General features: G+C 43.9%; 1 protein-coding gene across 1 annotated transcript in view; it reads right to left on the minus strand.

Annotated features, from left to right (window-relative positions):
• The window catches only part of Kiaa2012 (KIAA2012 ortholog), a 97,974-nt gene that overhangs the window by 60,494 nt on the left and 24,240 nt on the right, over nucleotides 1-13,240 (minus strand). The window contains exons 8-11 of the mRNA XM_048345740.1: nucleotides 12,339-12,507; nucleotides 8,427-8,573; nucleotides 6,981-7,145; nucleotides 3,624-3,737 (exon numbers count right to left, since the gene is read on the minus strand). Coding sequence (XP_048201697.1) covers nucleotides 3,624-3,737; nucleotides 6,981-7,145; nucleotides 8,427-8,573; nucleotides 12,339-12,507 — 595 coding nt within the window. The remainder of the gene's footprint in view (nucleotides 1-3,623; nucleotides 3,738-6,980; nucleotides 7,146-8,426; nucleotides 8,574-12,338; nucleotides 12,508-13,240) is intronic.

Below are 13,240 nucleotides of genomic sequence, written 5' to 3' on the forward strand. Positions count from 1 at the left end.
TTTTCCAGAAAGGGCCTCTCACTTTCATTGGGGCAGGTCTCAGACTGTGATCCTCCTAGTTCCACCTCCCACAGAGTTAGGATTACAGATATATCACTATGCCTGACCAATTTCTATTCCCTGATCTCAGGCATTCTGTTTTGTTATGGCAGAAAACGGTGGGTTAAGACAGGCTCAATTTCAGAAGTTATACACCATCAGTTCTGTCACAAGCAGTAGGTATTAGAAGTGAGCCACTGTATCAAGCTCAAACTCAAGAGAAGAGTTAAATTCATATCAATGAATATGTGGCCACAAGTTAAGAGTTACAAGGGAGAAGGAGGCTCATTAAATGACAAACATACAAACAACGAAGAAACATTTTGGGAGTAAAATTCTGTTTAGGATAATAGCAAATGCTAACTAGAAGCTAAAAGAGACCAGGGATTTAAATTTTCATGGGATCCAAAGTCTCAACCTTGGCAAAGACAGCTTTAAACTTCTTGTAATAAAAAAACACAACAACTTCTGAATAAAAGAAATTCTGAGAGTAAATGTTTATTGCTGGCACTATGACTAGAGAATAAAAGATTTGTATCTGTATATGTAATTCAGAGAACATATCCAATGTTTTGATTTGCAACCTTCCTACTTAACTTTTCCTTTCTTAAGCCTTTGAATTTTCTATGTGTTGCAATATTCCAACATGATAGACAGGATTGAATTCCAGCTCCGGTCTTCACATCCTTATTTTTTTTCTGAAGAGTATATTCATTTCTACGTTGTCTGAATGCAAGCTATCATGATCTGATTGCCTAAGAATTTATTTCCAAATAGTTGTTGACAGAGCCCGAGAGTCTCAGAAAGATCAGACAGATCATATTCCTTCCCTAGGAATTTTTTATTAAGGAAGAAAGAAAAAACAACCCTAAAGTCTATGATCCCCAAAGAACTTTCTTTTGTGGCATCTCGGGTATTCAGTCAACCAACAAGCATTTCTTGGACATATGCTGAACAGAAAAAGGACTCATATTTGGGAGCTGAACAGAAAACAGATGCAGATAAATACCATGATCACCAAGGTGGGATGGAGAGGAAGGACTTGAAGCTGTATCTTGAGAGAAAAAAACATAGAGACATCACCAAAGGGATGGAATACAGTGGGAACTGAGACTGGGAGAAGAAATTGGACATAGATCAAAATGGATTTGAGGTTGGGGATGTAGCTCAGTGGCAGAGCACTTGCTTAGCATGCCCAAAGGCCTTAGGTTTAATCCCTGATACCAGAGAAAGAAGGGGGAGTTGAGGGGAGAAGGGCAGAAGGAGTAGGGGAGAGTTAGTTTAATAAATCAAGCTGCAAATCTGTTTTGGTTGAAGCAAATCAGTGGAAGAGGAAATATTTTTGAGTCAGTATACTGCCTTTCAAATCAAACCAAAGCAGACTACAAGGAATGAATCAGCTCTCCTCGCCCCCCCCCCCGCCCCCCCGCTCCCTAAAAAAAGACTTTTTAATTTACTGCTCCTTGGAAAGCTGGACCTGTTCTATGGACCCTTGTAGGGAGATGTAAGTTTAAAATCTTTCTCCACCTTCCAGGTGGTGAAACTAACTAGGTGGACTAACTGACCAATGGATTGATTCATTAGTTCATTCAATAAGCATACAGTGAATGCCTTTTGATTTGAGAAAAAAGCAGGATTCAAGGTAATGCCCATGGGCCTGGAAAATGATGGTAGGCAAGTCCCCATTTATTCAGCACAAGTTTAATTTCTCTCTCTTGTGCAAATTATTGAAAGATTTTCAGTGACCATTGACTATGACCCTGCTCTGTACCTAGCAGGGACTGTGTTAGGTGCTAGGGTAAAAATAGAAATTGTGTACAGTATTACATTGGCAATGGTGACAACAGACTTAAAGGCTAAATATTCCTTCTCCTGCTTCTTGCTCTTGCTTTGCCCAAAGGGAAACCATTTCTTCTGGAGTAGAGTGACCAAATGTGTAGCAAACAAATTCACATTTACTTTCCAACTGTGCTAAACTGACAATTCCTTTCACCTGTCTCACCCCTGCTCTCACAGATTCAGAACCAAGATATTTTATTTATTTGTTTCTTTATGTGTATGTATGTGTGTGCTGGTCATGGGGATTGAACTCTGTGTGTGTGTGTATGTGTGTGTGTGTGTGTGTGTGTGTGTGTGTGTGTGTGGTGTGCTGGTATGGGGCTTGAACTCAGGGCGTGGGTGGTCTCTCTGAGCTTTTTTGCTCAAGGCTAGTGCTCTACCATTTGAGCTAGAGGTTCAATTCTGCCTTTTGGGAGGTTGTTAACTGGAGATAAGAGTCTCATTGACTTTCCTTCCCCAGGCTGGCTTTGAACCACAACCCTAAAACCTCAGCCTCCTGAGTAGGTAAGATTACAGGCTTCAGCTAAGATATTGGCTAGACCCAATATACTTTTATACCCATCTCCTGGTATAACTCAAATGTTGATGGAAGTTCCTTTTTTTTTTTTTTTTGCTTGTTCTGGGGCTTAAACTGAGACCTTGACACTGTCTCTGAGCTCCTTTTTGCTCAAGGATTGCACTCCATCACTTTAGCTACAGCACCACTTCCAGCTTTTCCTGTGATTTATTGGAGATGAGTCTCACAGACTTTCCTGCCTGGACTGGCTTGAACCACGATCTTCAGATCTCAACCTTCTGAGTAGCTAGGATTACAGGTATGAACCACCAGTGCCAGGTATGATAGAAGTTCTTTGAGGCTCAGTTTGCATTTTACATCTTGGGAATCCATGTATGAAGTGGCAACTAAAGTGGCAAAAGATGGGCTGTCCAATTCAGCCATCAGTGGAAGGGTCAGTCCTCTCACTTTGGATGAGGAACTGTGAACTCAAGAAGAATGAGGGATTGACCCAACGTCATCAGGAGACACAGAGGACAAGTCAGGGCTACTCAAATCTCCTTGCTCTGATTCTAAGCCCTTTCTATTAAGCCAGTCATACGTGATATAACCAACCCACTCCATACTTGCAGCTTTTAATTTCCCTCATCCAGGGCCTGCTGGCCGCACAACTCATGCATGCACATAGGGTGGTTGACAATCATCACCCTCTGCCTTCATTTCTTTCTTTCCTTTGCGAAATGGCTTTTGCCCAGAGCCAGCATCTCTTTTCCAAAAAGTGAGCATGCCAGAAGGGGTTTTGGAAACTGCTTTGCTATCTGTCAGGAGCCAGGTGATTCACAGCCGAGAACCAACACATAACAAGGATACCTGATTGCATTACCAATTAGCCATCTCCACCTCTGCAGGGTGGTTGGAAAGAAGAGAAGAGGCAGTGTTTAGTTTGGGCAAATACCAAGAGGGCTTTATCATCCTCATCAAGGCCTCAGCGTGGCACAGTAGACTTCTTGCAAGCCTTTCTGCTGGAACTCCCATCTCCAGATGCTTCAGCAAGAGGGAACTTGTTACTTGAACATAGGGTTATTGTGTCTGAACGACAGAGGCACCTCTGTGTCAGCGAGAGGGAAGAAACGGGCAGCCTCGTGTGTCTGATTTTAATGATGTCTCTGCTGCTGGGAAAGTTTGGGAGCTGCAGGTACATACATTCTTCCCCTTTGAAAACAAGGCTAATCCAAGTGACTTATCTTACCTGCTGCCCCCAGTGAGACCGCCTCTGTGCGCATGAGCCTCGGGAGGGATAGGCAGATGTTTTCTTCAACCGGATCCAGCAAGCAGTATCCCAGTGTGGGATCTCTGGAATCTTCTAAAAAGAAGCCGAAGCAGGGACAGTGTTAGCCTTGGTGCAGGTGAGGGGGGCTTAACAAGGATCTGGTTCCCCTCATCTGAGTCAGCATGTACCCATAATGCTGTGCTCGGGTGCCTGCCAGAGTACAGGGTAGAAGGCCTACTTCTGGGATATGGCAGAGCAGAGCCATTGTTTAGGCCTTGTCTTCCACAAGGAGCAGCCAGGAGCCTGGACTATGCTTTTTTTGGGGTGGGGGAGGGTTTGCCTGTAGTGAGATTTGAACTCAGGGCTTGGGCGGTACCCCTTAGCTTTTTCACTCAAGGTGGGCATTCTATCACTTGAGCCATGGGTCTACTTCCAGCTTTTTGGTGGTTACTTGGAGATAAGAGTTTCATGATCTTTCTTTTCTGGGGTGCCTTCAGACCATGATTCACAGATGTCAGCCTCCTGAGTAGCTAGGGTCACAGATGTGAGCCTCTGGAACTTGGCTTACCATGACTGTGTCCTTGAATTCAATTCCATCCTGACATTATCGACTTGGACACAGTTTTAGATCCCACAGGTCAAGGGATCCAGTCCACAAAACCACTCCCATTTCACAAGCCTGTTGCCAGGCCTAGTCTGTGGCTTGTGATTCTGAGTGACTATATACACTGGAGTTTCCATGACTCCTTTCTTGTATTTGATCATTTGCTAGGACTGCTCACAGAACTCAGGGAGATACTTCACTTTACCAATTTGTTAGCAATGATATTGTAATGGATACAGCCAACCAACAGATGACAAGGTATATAGAGCAAGCAGCAGAGATCTGGCACTTTCTATGCCTTCTCTGAGTATGTGACCCTCCCAGTACCTCAATGTCAAAAGAGCAGAGGTCTTGTTATTCAGGAGAATTTTTATTTATTTATTTTGTGCCAGTCCTGGGAGTTGAACTCTGGGCCTAGGTACTATCCCTGAGCATTTGTGCTTGAGGCTAGTGCTCTACAGCTTTGAGCCACAGCTCCATTTCCAGCTCTTTTTGGTAGTTAACTGGAGATAGGAATCTTACAGACCTTCCTGCCTGGGACTGGCTTTGAACCACAATCCTCAGATCTTAGCCTCCTGAGTAGATCAGATTATGGGTGTGAGCCACTGGTGCCTGGCTGTTCTGGAATTTTTTTTTTTTTTGGCCAGTCCTGGGCCTTGGACTCAGGGCCTGAGCACTGTCCCTGGCTTCTTCCCGCTCAAGGCTAGCACTCTGCCACTTGAGCCACAGTGCCGCTTCTGGCCGTTTTCTGTATATGTGGTGCTGGGGAATCGAACCTAGGGCCTCGTGTATCCGAGGCAGGCACTCTTGCCACTAGGCCATATCCCCAGCCCTGTTCTGGATTTTTTACTGAGCTTGATCTCTACTTCCTAATCCCCAAATCACTTGGTCTTTCTGGAGACTGGCCCAGTCCAGAGGTTATTGAGGGGCCTTATCCTAAGTCATCCTATTAGCACAGACTCAGTTGCTATCAAAGGGGTTCCCTATGAATAAGAAAAGATAACTCCTGTTACCCTGGCAATTCTGTGGGCTTTGGCTCTGTGACATGAACCAGGGACAAAGAGCAAACAAATTTCACATTAACACACACTTCCACATCTTGAAGGCAAAGGAACTAAGAGTATGACAAGCTACCTAGCAGCTAGAGTACTTAGGGGTACACACAGACACAGATGCACACACACATGCACCCCAAGACACAACATACACACTTACAAATACACACACATACATATTACTCAGCAGTACTCACAGTTAATTGTATGTGCTCACATATATCCATGTATGCGGTCTCAAGGCAGGCTTGTACACCCCCCACCCCCCGCATGCAGGCAAGCCGGTACTGTGTGCATACATGTATACACATGTGTCATGAAGGCATCCTATTTGGACCAGATTTTGCCTTTATAAGGATGTCAAGAATAAGTGTGTGTGAGTGTGCATGCACTGTGGTTTGTCCTAGGCTGTAGGATTTCTTGGACTGCCCTTGGTGTTGATAGTTCAATTCTTCGGGCTTGGTTCTGACATCAGAATTAGAAGGGTCTGATTGCCACTCTGTGTAAAAGGGTGGGGCTGAGAGAGGCTGTCAGTTTGAGGTGTTTTGGGGCAAAGGATAAAAAGATCAAGGAGAGGAATGGATTTGATTTTGACCATCTCAGCCTTGAACAGAACAGTTGTAAACAGACTAGAGTTATTGATCTAGGTATTTAATGTATGCATACAGGCTTCAACTATACATGCTTTTGGAACAGAGTGAGAAAAGAGAGAACACAGAAAGGGGCAGGGAGAGATTGATCGGCTGAGTTATGTAGAAGAATCCTGACCCCAGAGAGCATGAAGTGAAAGACCAGCTATCTGTTGTCTTCTTGCAGGCTCTCAGTTCCCACGTCCTTTCAGAGTGAGCTGCTCACAGCCCCGAGTGTGAGTCTGCTGTAGACAGAGAGGCCTCTTTCTTCACACAGTCTGTACTCCCACACTTGCCAGCTCCTTCATCTTTGCTCCTACTCCTAGTGGGGAGGAAGGGGCCCCTGGCTTTCTCCATGGAAAGAGCAGAAGCAGCAACTGGCCTGTACTTTTCCGAACAGTGGCCTGTCCCTATGCCAATGGCACCTTGGTAGGGGTTTTTGGGGGGATAATTCAGATTCCTACAACAGTTCATGAGCTACTTTCAGGTCAGACAAAAACTTCAGGCAGTTGGCTGCTAGTGCTAGTTCTTACATTAGTGCTCTTGGAAAAGCATCTTGGTCCTTGGACTGCCACCTCCTTCAGGATGAGAACCCTAAAGCACAGAGGGCGTGGCTTGCCTGCCTCACCCTCCAATGGGGTCTAAGCTTCCTTTCCTCCCTGAGAACAGGCCTTGGCTCTTCTCTGGGCTAGGGAGTGACTTGTCATGGAGGACCTGGCCTACTGGCTGGTCCCTGAACCCCTGAGACAGGCTCTGGCTCAGTGCAGAGTTTGTCTACTGTGACCTCCAGGAGCAAAGGGAGTGTTACCACATGCTGCTGCCAGGCTGAGGAAAGCACCAAACAGCCTGGCATTGCATGTTGGTGCAGCAAACCCTCCAAACATGTACTGACTCTTTAGGGAAATGCGCAAATGTTAATCCCATTGAAACACAGCCAGTTCCTTCTTTTCAATGAGGCACTTACATCATGGCTGCCATGATGCCCTGGACATTTGCCACAGACAGGCCAATATGGGGGGAAGGGTTCCTTGCACCTGGGAATGATTACCTTGAACTGCTGGCAGTGCCCCCACATTTACGGGACACGTGGGGATGTTGCAGTCTGATGTTTTGGGGCTGATCAGGTCCCCCTGGCTCTCTGGGCTTCTTTTTCCTTTGATGGGAGGTAGAAGATCCAGTGGGGGAGTCCCAGTCTGGGACAGACCATCTTCATCTTCAAAAGCAAAAGGAGAAAAAGTATGAGGGAGAAAACTTTTTTTTTTCCCTTCCTGTGACAGAGTCTTACTATGTAGCCTTGGCTGGCCTGGCACTCAGGATCCTCCTGCTTCCATTTCCGGAGTGCTACAGGATTATAGGAATGAAGCACCATGCCTACCTAGCCTGAGTGAGAAAGCTTCTGAATCAGCAGGAAGGAGAGTAAATCTCTTTGCTTTTTTTTTTTTTTTAACCAGTCCTGGGGTGTGGACTCAGGGCCTGGGCACTGTCCCTGTCTTCTTTTTGCTCAAGGGCAGGTAGCACTCTACCTCCTGAGCCACAGTGCCACTTCTGGCTTTTTCTGTTTATGTGGTGCTGAGGAATTGAACCCAGGGCTTTGTGCATGCTAAGCAAGCACTCTACCACTAAGCCACAGCCCTGAGAACAAATCTCTTTACTAACTCCACTGATTGGCCCTGGGTTTAAGATGATGTTTTTCACTTTTGTTCCTCTTTTCCAGTCCTGCTAAGGTCCTGTTAATTTTCTGAAGTGTCATAGCTATTGTAGTTAGGAGCATATTCTTACTTTGGGAAGTTATGTACTAATAGTAAATAAAACATTCAGCCTACAATGACCAGATAAAAGCAGGTAAATGCATATATGTGCAGCTCTGTGTTTGGGAGATAAGTCTCACGGACTTTCCTTCTTGTACTGGCTTTGAACCAAGATCCTCAGATCTTAGCTTCCTGAGTAGCTAGAATTACAGGTCTGAGCCACCAGAGCCTTGTTATTACTTGGCATTTGTGATCTTGTACTTGCTTTTTACAAAGGAGGCTCAATTTTCTGGAAATGGGTAACTTTCTAAATATGGCCTATTATTTCCAATCTCATGAAAATACTTAAATATAGATTAAATACACCAACATGTATAATTGCAAATGATCCTATGATGTCCTGAAATATTGGAATAAAGTCAAATTCATATGCATAAACAGATTAGAAATGAAACTTCATTGTTTAAGATGAGGATAACTATAGAGCATGCAGCAATATTTTGGTGCATTTGGTGCAAGCAAGGTATTACGGGAGAAGATTTAATAGTAAGTAATTTGCTAACTAGACACTAAGTTAGCTATTCTGAGGCACTTTGGTTAAGGTAACTACTGCCTGAACAAAGTGGATGGGATGCACTAACCTAGCTTCAAGCCTCCTTTTTCTTGGCTGTAGGCCCTGCTGTGTCTTGCCTTGCTTTCTTTCAGGGTAAGAGTCCTGTGGGATGCTTGAGGAAGGAACGAAGTACCTTGAGACAAGGGTGACTCTACACGCATTTCCACTGGGATGTGCACGGTTATACCCTTTGGCCTTGCTACTGATGTATGCTTCAGAGGAGGCCTCCATAAAACCTTGGCCTCTTCCATTTCTGTTTTTGGCTCATCACGCAGAGCACCTAGGAGACAAAGAGAAAACCAAGCTGTAGTAGATGACTGTTGGTTATGCCCAGTGTCTCTTATTTTGGGGGACTCACTTCTCTCTTGATTAAACTGCATGCCCATCCCCTGACTCTAGGAGTGGCTATGTCACTGAGCCTCAATAATGACAGTCCCTCATTGTTTTAGGTATGATTGGTTCCAGGGTGGGGCACATGACTCAAACCTGGCCAACCAGAGACAACTGGCACTGTGGCAAGAGCTATTAAAATACATATCCTTTCTTCAGTGAAAAGATTATCATGGACTTTTCTGGAAGACAACTTTGTTACCACATAGTGAGAGCCTGCTATGGGGGAGAAGTCAATAGATATGACTTAGCCAAATTCTGGTCTTGGAGTTAGCTTATCTTTACACAGATTGACTCCATCCCCCCCCCCCCCATCTCTTGTCTTATTGCCTTTATGCCTTTCTTTCTTCTTATAGTTGAGGTAAGGTTCCAGCACTGGTAGCTGAAAAAGTCCTCACTGATGTTCAAGGAAGGAAGAACTTAGTGGCTTCATTGTTTTTGTATTTCATCCTTATTTGCACTTGCCAGTCTGTTGGCAAGTTCTCTGTATAGAGTGGCTTTAAGAATCTGGCTTGTGATGGCCTAGTGGTTTTCCCAACGTTTCTGTCAGAGTTATCATGGAAACTAGTCAGATTTAACAATCCACTCTTGTGAGTAGTCTTGTCTCTCTTTGTGTTAAGTATTTCTCTTTGTTTGACATTTTGACATCTAGGCCTTATTCGGGAAAACCTCTGTGGAAATGGTCTCACTTAGGCCTAGCTAGTTCTTAGTGGAAGTAAATAACTGGCCTGTGAGTGCACCTGTCAACATAAACCAGTGGATCCAGTGTCTCCAACTCCCTACTTACCTCCTTTCATTGAGTACTTACACTCCTGAGTCACTATCCTCCTGCCCTAACCACTCCACAGCCAGTACCAGACACCTAGGGACATCTCCTGTATCCTAGAGTCCACTGAGTTATTCAGACTAGCCAATCTGTGCCCATTCTCGCTGCCCAAAACACAAGACTCGACCATGCCCTGCTTCTGACTTCTGCCACCCTGAGCCTTCCCAGCATGGTCCTGCACCAGCTGATATGTCTCTTGGAACCATGAATGCCAAACTCTTCTTTCTTCTCTTTTTGTTTGTTAGTCATGGGGTTTGAACTTGAGGCTTGGGCAACTTTCCCTGAGCTCTTTTGCTCAAGGCTAGCACAGTACCATTTTAAGCCATAGCTCCACTTCCAGTTTTCTTTTGGTTAATTGGAAATAACAGTCTCACAGACTTTCCTGCCTGGGCTGCCTTCGAACCATGATCCTCAGATCTCAGCTTCCCAAGTAGCTAGGATTACAGGCGTGAGCCAGCAGCACCTGGCCTCAAATTATCTTTTTAGTGGAATTGTCTCCTATCTTTTGGCCTCATCATATTTGAACAATAATGTCCTATATTTGAATATACTACATTGTCACTTTAAAGAGCTGAGTAATTTTTAAAAAATCTATGTATAAGGGCTGGGAATATAGCCTAGTGGCAAGAGTGCTTGCCTCCTATACATGAAGCCCTGGGTTCGATTCCCCAGCACCACATATATAGAAAATTGCCAGAAGTGGCACTGTGGCTCAAGTGGCAGAGTGCTAGCCTTGAGCAAAGAGAAGCCAGGGACGGTGCTCAGGCCCTGAGTCCAAGGCCCAGGACTGGAAAAAAAAAATCTATGTATAGTAAAATACCCAGATATTTTGTTTGTCTTCTTGAGACAGAGGCTTATTAACTAACCTAAGAGCTGGGGTTATAGGCATGCACTATGCATGGCAAATATATAGATGTTAAAAATATAATTTATTAAAGTTTTGTTGCCTATTTGTTTGTTGAGGAATATAATTTTTGTTGTTGTTTGGCTTTTTTTTTTTTTTGGTAGTACTAGGGTTTTAACTCAAGGCCTTGTACTTACTAGAAATGAACTTTGATAAGTGTATCTATCCACACAATCAAGATTTAGGCTTTTTTTTCTAAAGTCCTGAAGCTTGAACTCTGGGCCTAGGCACTGTCCCTGAACTCCTTTTGTTCAAGGCTGGCACTCTACCACTTGAACCACAGTGCCACTTCTGGCTTTTTCTGTGATTAATTAGCGATGAGTCTCATGGACTTTCCTGCCTGGGTTGGCTTCAAACTACAGTCCTCAGATCTACCTCCTAAGTAGCAAGGATTACAAATTTATGAGATCCAAAAGTTCCCCTGTGCTGCCTTCCATTGGCTTTTATATTCACCAGATTTCTTATTCCAAGGAGCCTTGGATTCCCAGAACTCAAAATTCCCTAAGAAAATCTCATAGCTAGAAAGCTTCAATACCTTCAAAACTAGAATCACTGTTACCTTAGACTACCCTGTGAAATTCCAGGAGCAAAAACCTGTCTTGGGCAGAAATGACTTGGGGAAGCCAGAAAGGATTTCTCCTTTCTATGCCTCATAGGAATTCATCTTTCCCTGGTCCATGCTTTCTAAGAATTTAGCTTAAAGGCACAAAGACCTCTGTCCTGACAAGTGTTGTACAAGTCATCGGTTATATAATAACCTAGAAAGGACAAACTTTTCTCTTTTATTAAGTGAAGGTCTAAATTCCCAGGATTTCTTTTTTTTAAACCTTGGCTGTAGAAAACTCAATTAAAATCTAGTGTTTACTGAAAGCAAGAACTTGTTGAGCTCAGCCTTTAAGAGGAAGAGGTAGAAGGATGGTGAGTTTGAGGCCAACCTGGGTTATATAATGAGACTCAAAAAACAGACCAACAAAATACATGGATACTTCACTGTATGTAGATTTTCCATTTCCACCTTCTGGTAGCATCAGTTTCTTTTGCTCCTTTTAACCAAGTTTTTCCTCTTCAATTTCTTCTTTTTATTAATTAAATTTTGTTGACAAGGTGTTGTGCAAAAGGGGTACAGTTACATAATAAGGCAGTGAGTACATATCTTGTGATGTCTTACACAATTGAAGATATCTCTTCAATTTCTGTATACTGTAGTTACTTATTTTTGTAAGGTGCCTGAAAATCCGCCCTGCCCACCCCCACCCCCCGCCCTGCTGTACTGAGAATTGAACCCAGGGCCTCACACTTGCTAAAAAGTGGTTAATAATTAGAACTATACCTCTAGCTCCATTTTTGTGTTGGTTATTTTTGAGGTAGAATCTCACTTTATGCCTGGGGCAGCCTGACCGGTAATTCTCCCACTTGTGTTCTTCTATGTTATTGGGAATGACAGGCACATACCACTGTATCTTGCTATTGTGCTTCCTCCCATAGCTGGGATAAAGGACACTACCTTACCCAGCCATTGGTGGAGATGGGGTCTTTCAAACTTTTGTTCCTAGGCTGGCCTTGAGTCCACCTCCCAAGTGGCTAGTATTACAGGCTTGCACTACCTGGCCCAAATTCTTGCATCTTTACAACATCTACAGTGCATTATTTACTTATTTATATGTGTTTCTTTCTACCTGATCTTTCACAGTTTAATAAGATGCATTGCTCAATGAAGGACCCGATAGATATTTTAAACATGGGATTGAATATGGCAGAAAAGATATACTTCTAGATTTTACCCATGATCCTTCTCTTAAAAAAGACTCTGATAAAGATGATGCTAGGAAGCTTGGCCTTGAGTGTTGGGATGGCAAGGCCCCAAATCTCAGTCCTTTTTGGTGTGCCTGAGTTCTCCCAGGAGTTTCCACCTACAGGGGACCTACCTCTTCTGCAGGCTTTTTCTTTTGGGGGGTGTTGAGTGTGGAAATGAAGCTCCATTGGGATGATGAATAGCTCTGTTGGGGGTTCATTGGCTTTAAATTGGCATCTCAGGGGGTCAAGAACTCCGGGTAGTTCTTTTGAGACCGGAGGTAATTTCAAAGTCTTTGGTGCCTGGAGAAAATTTAAACCAAAATGACATGGCAGGTATCCAAACTTTGCTGCCTGCAGGGACAACAATATAGTATCTTATTGTGTTTCTTGCTTAGGACCTGCTGGGAAAAGTGAATCTAGCCAATTGGATGCTGGGTACCTGACTTCAGAGCAGCTGCTTCTCTTGTCTCCTTGGAGCTGATGCATGCCCTGTTATTCCTGTCTCTCAGTCCTCTGAGGGCTATCAGCAACGTCCGTTTAAGAGCCTTTGAGAGGACAATCTCTCCACCACTGTGACTGGGGAAACAGATATGGGTCGAACTAATACAGCTGAGATTTCTATGTAGTGAAAAGGAGAAATCTTTTCCATCTTGGTAAAGGAACAAGCAAGGTGCAAACCCGTTGTTCAACTTTTCAGATTAAGAAGTGACAGAAAACGGGAAGATGCATTTGTGTCTGTTTACCTCATGTAACCTGTCTAGGCCTCAATTTCTTCCTGTGTAAAACATAGCAATCATACTAACTACCTTGTAAAGTGCAATTAAATATGCAGTCACACTAGTGTTTGGAAATAGGGCTCTCTCTCTCTCTCTCTCTCCTTTCTTTCTATGGTACTCTAGGTCAAACTTAGGACTTTGAACATGTTAGGAAAGGACTCAGAACTCTTGAGCTGCATCCCTGACCTTGGTTTTATGAGACAGGGTCTTTGTAGCTCCAGCTGGCCTTGAACTTGCTAAGTAGCTCAAGATAGCCT

This window comes from Perognathus longimembris, chromosome 4, assembly GCF_023159225.1.
Source record: "Perognathus longimembris pacificus isolate PPM17 chromosome 4, ASM2315922v1, whole genome shotgun sequence".
In the NCBI taxonomy this organism is placed as follows: Eukaryota; Metazoa; Chordata; class Mammalia; order Rodentia; family Heteromyidae; genus Perognathus; species Perognathus longimembris.